At 45.7% G+C, this 7443-nt stretch overlaps 1 protein-coding gene across 1 annotated transcript; it reads left to right on the plus strand.

Moving 5' to 3' along the window:
* Positions 1–4694: 4694 nt before the first annotated feature.
* Positions 4695–7201, plus strand: nxnl1 (nucleoredoxin like 1). Its single transcript, XM_014994134.2, has 3 exons — positions 4695–4977; positions 6566–6655; positions 6723–7201. Exons 1-3 carry the CDS (start codon positions 4742–4744, stop codon positions 7096–7098), a joined length of 702 nt encoding a protein of 233 aa, XP_014849620.1. The 5' UTR covers positions 4695–4741; the 3' UTR covers positions 7099–7201.
* Positions 7202–7443: the final 242 nt, after the last annotated feature.

Here is a 7443-nt window from a genome sequence, read left to right on the forward strand (position 1 = left end):
AGAAGGATCCGACCACGACCGGTGAGGCTCGCAGTTTATCATCATGGACCCAGTAACCACTACAACTCCACCGCTCTTCCCATTCCTCAAATCAAAGGACATTCACAACATCGAGTTCGAGGAGGATTTCTGTTATCTGTTCAATCTGTTTCACAATGACCCGTTTATGCTGGATTTGGTTCACGAGCTCCACGAAGAGTTTCTCGCCAAGAAAGTATTCACCATACCTGTTCCCGTTCCGTCCCTCCGCACCACCCCTCCGTTGCCTCCAGCCGCCACCTCCGTCTGCCCGTCTCCAGCCGCCACCTCCGTCTGCCCGTCTCCAGCCGCCACCTCCGTCTGCCCGTCTCCATCCACAACAGTCCCCATGGTGATGGGGTTTCAAGGAGCCAGGTTGTCCCCGGGACGTCAGGCGGCACGGTTAGTGGCGTGGCCCGCTCCCGAGTCCGCTGCCGGAGCGCAGCTTTTCCCCCAGCCAGAGCTCCCCGAGTCCGCTGCCGGAGCGCAGTTTTCCCCCCAGCCCGAGCTTCCCGAGTCTGCTGCCGGAGCGCAGCCGCCCGAGCTTCCCGAGTCTGCTGCCGGAGCGCAGCCGCCCGAGCTTCCCGAGTCTGCTGCCGGAGCGCAGCCGCCCGAGCTTCCCGAGTCTGCTGCCGGAGCGCAGCCCCCCGAGCTTCCCGAGTCTGCTGCCGGAGCGCAGCCCCCCGAGCTTCCCGAGTCTGCTGCCGGAGCGCAGCCCCCCGAGCTTCCCGAGTCTGCTGCCGGAGCGCAGCCCCCCGAGCTTCCCGAGTCTGCTGCCGGAGCGCAGCCCCCCGAGCTTCCCGAGTCTGCTGCCGGAGCGCAGCCCCCCGAGCTTCCCGAGTCTGCTGCCGGAGCGCAGCCCCCCGAGTCTGCTCCGCCCGAGATCCCAGCGTCTGCTCCGCCCGAGCTTCCCGAGTCTGCTCCGCCCGAGCTTCCCGAGTCTGCTCCGCCCGAGCTTCCCGAGTCTGCTCCGCCCGAGCTTCCCGAGTCTGCTCCGCCCGAGCTTCCCGAGTCTGCTCCGCCCGAGATCCCAGCGTCTGCTCCGCCCGAGATCCCAGCGTCTGCTCCGCCCGAGATCCCAGCGTCTGCTCCGCCCGAGATCCCAGCGTCTGCTCCGCCCGAGATCCCAGCGTCTGCTCCGCCCGAGATCCCAGCGTCTGCTCCGCCCGAGATCCCAGCGTCTGCTCCGCCCGAGATCCCAGCGTCTGCTCCGCCCGAGATCCCAGCGTCTGCTCCGCCCGAGATCCCAGCGTCTGCTCCGCCCGAGATCCCAGCGTCTGCTCCGCCCGAGATCCCAGCGTCTGCTCCGCCCGAGATCCCAGCGTCTGCTCCGCCCGAGATCCCAGCCGGCCTTCCTGCCGGCCCGGCGGACCCGCCTCCGGGACTCCGGTTTCTGCGCCGGAGACGCCGCCCGCCGGACCCGTCTCCTCGCTTCCTGCGCCGGCGGAGGAGACCGCCGGACCCGTCTCCTCGCTTCCTGCGCCGGCGGAGGAGACCGCCGGACCCGTCTCCTCGCTTCCTGCGCCGGCAACGTCCGCCGGATTAGCCTCCTGGTTCTCCGCCCACTCTGATGGGTAGTTTTTTGTTTTGGACTGTCTTTCTATGGACTCTTGCCCTCCTTCCGTCGCCCCTCCGCCCACCCTGTTGGGTTGTTTTTGTGTTTTTGGACTTTTCTGTTTTTTGTGGGCGTCTGGTATCCGCCCTTGAGGGAGGGGTACTGTCAGGATCCGTGTTTTTGTGTGTTTATTTTTGAGTTTTCTGTGTTCAGTCCTGTTTCCCTGTGAGTCTCTGTCCTGTCCTCCCCGTTGATTGCTCCCCAGGTGTGTCTCATTCCCTTAATTACCCCGTGTGTATTTAAACCCTCCTGTTGTCTGTGTTCCTTGTCGGATCCTCGTCGTATGTGTCGTTGTCTATTGTTAGTCTACTCACCAGTTGTACTGCTAAGTCCTGGTTTGTGTTCGCTCGCACGTAGTCCTGTCGTTCAGTTGCTACCGGTATTTGGCTGTGTGCCTGTCTCTCTGCCGTGCTGCCTGTTTTGGACTGAGCTTTACTTTCATCATTAAATATCATCACCACCATAACCTGGGTCTCGGCGTCTCTCCTCACCATCAACACCCCCACTTCTTGACAAAAACATCTGATATTATAGTTTAGACATTATATATTTAAGAAAAAAATGTAATGGTCTATATATGTTTTTTATTATAGATAAAATACTCAGAAATGTACAAAGACATTTGTTGAATTACAGAATTTTTTTTCTTGGTTTTCTAGATAAAAATGTCTGCAAAAAAAGAAATAAAATACCAAAGATAAGAAACTAAAAAGTATTCACTTTACAATAAAACATTTTTGAAAAATGTTGCTTAATTCTGTGAAACAAAACAGAGATAAAACTCTTTAGCCTTGTAGATGCCAACATTATTTCTACACCAAGCAGAGGAATAAAACTGATACCATAAACAAAAACATTTTAATTTTCTATTTTTGACCTAATGTTAGCATTACAGCTGAGCTAGCTATAATGCTAACATAGAGCTCAGCTATGCTATAGCTAAGTTAGCTACTATAGGAGCTATGCTAGCTAGCTCAGCAGTAGCTAGCTCAGCTATAGTAGCTATAGTAGCTAGCTCAGCTGCAGTAGCTATAGTAGCCAGCTCAGCTGCAGTAGCTATAGTAGCTAGCTCAACTATAGTAGCTATAGTAGCTAGCTCAGCAGTAGCTAGCTCAGCTATAGTAGCTATAGTAGCCAGCTCAGTTTCAGTAGCTATAGTAGCTAGCTCAACTATAGTAGCTATAGTAGCTAGCTCAGCAGTAGCTAGCTCAGCTATAGTAGCTATAGTAGCTAGCTCAGCTGCAGTAGCTATAGTAGCTAGCTCAGCTATAGTAGCTAGCTCAGCTAAGTTCAAAGCATATTTGTGGGAATGTTCATTTATTTTGGGCAATATAACCATGGAAAGTGTGTCCAACAGTTTTCAAGTTTGCTGTTGCTGATGTTGCTTTAGAAAGCTGTAAAAGTAACTCTTGGACTTAAGTAAAGTAAATATTCATTTATTAAAATGTTGTTTATAAAAAACCTCTGAATAATTTAGTTTTATATCTGTGTGATTGAACCCACACATTTCACTTAGAGCTTTTAGGATTCATTTTTGCTGTCAGATTCAATAAATAAGAACAATATTGAAAATTGTATCTATTTATGGAACTCAGTTCATCAAATGGAAGCAGCGTTTCAAGATTAATTACTGTCAGACTCATGTATGAGCCTTTATTTCTGTTTAAGGTAATATTCCACTGCCAGCCAACGAAAACACACTTATAAATATGATATCAGATCAATAAAATCATTAATACAGAACTGTGGGCCTGTACGAATCCCTAAACAATAAACATCTTGTTGCTCACTTCATTAAAGTCTCATTTTAAAACATTTCCATCATATCTCTGTGTTCAGACAGCTCAGTCTCTGGAAAGACAGTGAGCACTTCATGTCCCCCAGCTCCTCTGGTCACCTTGTCTTTATGTCCCTTCTGTAAGCAGACAGAGGACGGGGGCGGAGCCTCCAGGACTGAAAGCCAAGACTTAGCCAGCAGCTGGTAGCAGCACCGAGATGAACAAGTCAGAGGGAGACTCTGACTAACAGGCTGGGACCTGCTTCTAGAGGCGTCCAGAGAGAGAAAGTTTGGAGGAAAAACAAAGCCAGATGTGAATGTTGTTCTGTGTCGGATCTGCTGCCTGGAGGGGAGATAATACAGGTGAGCAACTGTGAGGATTATCTGATTTACCAGCAAGTGAGATTACATATGTGAATAATGCATGTCTGTAAGTAGGGCTGACTGGAAATAGGAAATGACACTCAAAACAAAGTGAGGAAAATTTCTTGAGTTTAGATTTATATCAAGAATTTAATATATATTTTTTTTATAGATCACCATTTCTTTTTGGTTTGCTGCAAAAATATCATCCTGCTATTAAAAGAAGTGAATGAAATGCTAAGGTGTGTGTGTGTGTGTGTGGGGCGGGGGGTTCTAATGAAGCCTATGCACCACTTCAAAGTAATGTGTTTTATTTTTTTTATCTAAAGTTGAATTTACAGTTACTACTCTGCTAAAAACACAAAACCTTAGCAAGTATTTGTGTTCTAGTTGTTAGTGCAAATATCTTTGTGCACTTGAAATAAGACAAAACTAATTCACAAGTAACTTTTCAGCAAGACAAGCACTTGTTTTAAGCCAATAAGTATTTAATTTTTATTTAAAAAGTAAGTAGTTATAAGTGAAATGATCACATGTTATAATATGTGAAAAATATCTTGTTCCGCTAGCAGATTACTTCATTTATGAATAGTACCTTTTCATGAATATTAAAGGAATATTATTATTTTTTTTATAGTATTCTAGTCTTGTTCCACTTTCTCATCAATATTAAGAAATGATTTACTTAAAACAAGCTTTTAAATTTTGCTGAAAGGTTACTTGTAAGTTAATTTCGTCTTAGATATTTTCAGTAGAAACTGGACCAAAAATACTTGGTAAGGTTTTGTGTTTTTACAGTGTAGGTACTATATTGACCCATTTATTTATTTATTTATTAGAAAAATTGTCAGCTCTTCTGCTTGTTTGGATTATTGGATTATTATTGTTTGCATCACCGCTAACGACAGCAGCGCCCACAGCAGGGTTCCTCTTCCTCTCTCCTCTTCCTCGCCCAGCGACGCCTCATCATGGTGGACCTGTTTGTTGACCGGGTTCTTGTGAAGAACAACAAGGACCAGGACGAGCTGGACACGGAGCGCGAGATCGTCACGCGTCTGCAGAACCGCATCCTGATGCTCTTCTTTGCCTCTGCTGAGTCCGAGACGTGCCAGCGGTTCGCTCCCACGCTGCACGACTTCTTCAAGCAGCTGACCGATGAGTTCTACGTGGAGCGCTCCGCCCAGCTGGTGCTGCTCTACATCAGGTGCTCCGCTCGGCGCTCCTTTCCTCCGTCCATCGTCGGTCTTGCTCGCAAATGCGGGGCTGCTTTCCTGGAGTTTCTGCACCCGAAAATCTTGCGCTTCTTAAATTGGGATGTGTGCGCCTATACGGAAGCCCTGTGGTTTACAGTTCTGATTGTATTTATTGGTGATTCTGACTGTCCATTCGGACACTTACATAAAGTTACATATACATTTTTGTACTTCAGACGAACCTTTTGCATGATTGGACTAGCTTTGTACTTTTTTCTTTTTGGTGACACTTTATTTGAAGGGGTGTGCACAAGACTGACTTGACGCTGTCATAAACATGACACCTGTTATGAACATGAAGTAGTCTTCATAGATGTTTATGACTGTCGTCATTTGGTAAATAACGACACTTAATGCAAAGTTGCACTAAAAGTTGCATTAAAAGTCCCTTGAAAGAGTCAACTTTGCATTAAAAATGTCATTATTTACCAAATGACACTTCATGACAACAGTAATAACCATTGGTGAAAACTCCTTCATGTTCACAACAGGTGTTACGTCATGTCTATGACTATGTCAGTCTTCACCCCTTCAAATAAAGCTACCTTTTTTTAAAAAAAACAAAAAACCTTTTTTAATGTGTCTGCATGTAGATTCTGCAGTGGCAGGCTTCTTATTTAATTTAGGTCAAGATGACTCCTTATTGTCCAGTTTTAAATACTTACTGTTTCAGAGTGTCTGAACTAGCATTTAAATAAATTAAGACCTTAAACGCAGCTTCTGCAACCTTAAGTGCTGTGTTGTCTTTAAAAGTTTTTTTTATTTACCCCAGTGAACATGATTTCTTCTGCACATTTTATTCAATTATTCAAATATTTGTTTCTAGTGTCGTTATAAATAATCATGCCAGTAGCTTTGCCAAGCATTGTGCACGTATTCACAACAATTTCTGCACAAAGTTGTTGTATTCACCAGATTCAAGTATACATTATTACAACAACAGAAAGACACATGTAAAGCGCTTGTTATTATTCATTTTAATGGCTACGGCGTAAAGCTAATCAAAACACAAAAACCTAAGTCCTACTTTATAACAGAGAAGGAGAAGAAGAATGCTAACTTTACAGTTCAGCAGATCAAGACCCTCCAAAGTGTCGGCTGTAAAAGGTCGTTGCTTAATTAGGTTGATCACATGACGTTGTGTCAAAGGTCACTGTTGAAGCAACCAGTTGATCATCTCTGTGCTACTTTGCATTGATGCAGTAATTCGTGCTACATATTGAGTGCATTCATGCGTTGCACTAAACTGGTATTTCTCTATTAAAATCACTGATTTGTTGATTTCATATAAAACACCAATTTGCCGAGACACTAAATTTTGGCCACATTTATCTGAATTAACATCCTGAAACACGTGGAACACTGTAAAGACAAATCTATATCTTATATGAGTGTCAAATTTTGAATTACAATAGTCAAATCAATTATCTTGTCATCGATTTTCATAGTTAGTAAAACACAACTGTACGTTTGAATGCAATTTATAGGGAAAGTTATGTAACAATCAATTTTTCCCCCAATCCTTTTAATCCCTGCCAGTCTGGACCAGTCAGAGGAGGAGCTAGAAAACTTCCTGAAAGAGCTGCCAAAGAAGTCCCTGTTCCTTGCCTACGAGGATCCTTACAGAAGGTGCGTGGTGGTGAATATATTAACGAGATGAATTCACAAAGTCATCACGCGTCATGTATGCCCGCAGGGAGCTGGAGACCATGTTCGACGTGAGAGAGGTTCCCACCGTGGTGGTCCTGCGTCCCGACTGCTCCGTCCTCATCCCCAACGCGGTGGAGGAGATAACCCGCATGGGTCCGGACTGCTACCGCAACTGGCACGAGGCGGCCGAGCTCATCGACAGAAACTTCCTCACCAAGGAGGACTTTGAGGACAAGTCCATGCGCAGCTTCAGCGACCCCGTCAGACGACTCAAGTACAAGGTGGAGGAGGAGGAGAAGAAGAAGAAGGAGAAGAAGAGGAAGAAGAAGCAGCGCAGAGGCTGGGGTGCAGGAGGCGACGAGGGCGAGGAAGCCGGAGCGGGCAGAGCAGACGATAAGGACGGTGGAGGGTCGATGTGGTGATGGAGAGAACGACGCTGTCAATTTGTCCCAAAGTTGCTGTTTTGTTAGAGTTTGCTGTATGGCAAATTTCATAATAAATATGTTGATTATGGCATTTTTAAAATGTTTTTTATTATTATTACCTACTAGGTGAGGGGAAAAAAACCTCTTCATGTTTTCAAAATTGGAGCAAAAAGAGAAATATTGGGATTTTGCGCAACAGATAAGGTAACACGTAGTTGTCAACAGGAACGGAAGTGATGGATATAATTACTTCTAATATACTAAAAATCATCTGAAAATTGTGGAATGCATGTTTGTTTACACTGCTTTTGTCCGACACCCCAAAATTAAACTCCAAACATC

The sequence above is a fragment of the Poecilia mexicana genome, unplaced genomic scaffold, assembly GCF_051168715.1.
Source record: "Poecilia mexicana isolate PSO_F unplaced genomic scaffold, ASM5116871v1 scaffold_2, whole genome shotgun sequence".
Taxonomy (NCBI): Eukaryota; Metazoa; Chordata; class Actinopteri; order Cyprinodontiformes; family Poeciliidae; genus Poecilia; species Poecilia mexicana.

What these genes read in the sequence shown, in the direction of transcription:
- nxnl1 (XM_014994134.2), top strand. Translation starts at nt 4,742, where the DNA reads ATGGTGGACCTGTTTGTTGACCGGGTTCTTGTGAAGAACAACAAGGAC. An exon ending in CTGGTGCTGCTCTACATCAG is followed by an intron (nt 4,978 to 6,565) that starts GTGCTCCGCTCG and finishes AATCCCTGCCAG; the next exon opens with TCTGGACCAGTCAGAGGAGG. An exon ending in TACGAGGATCCTTACAGAAG is followed by an intron (nt 6,656 to 6,722) that starts GTGCGTGGTGGT and finishes GTATGCCCGCAG; the next exon opens with GGAGCTGGAGACCATGTTCG.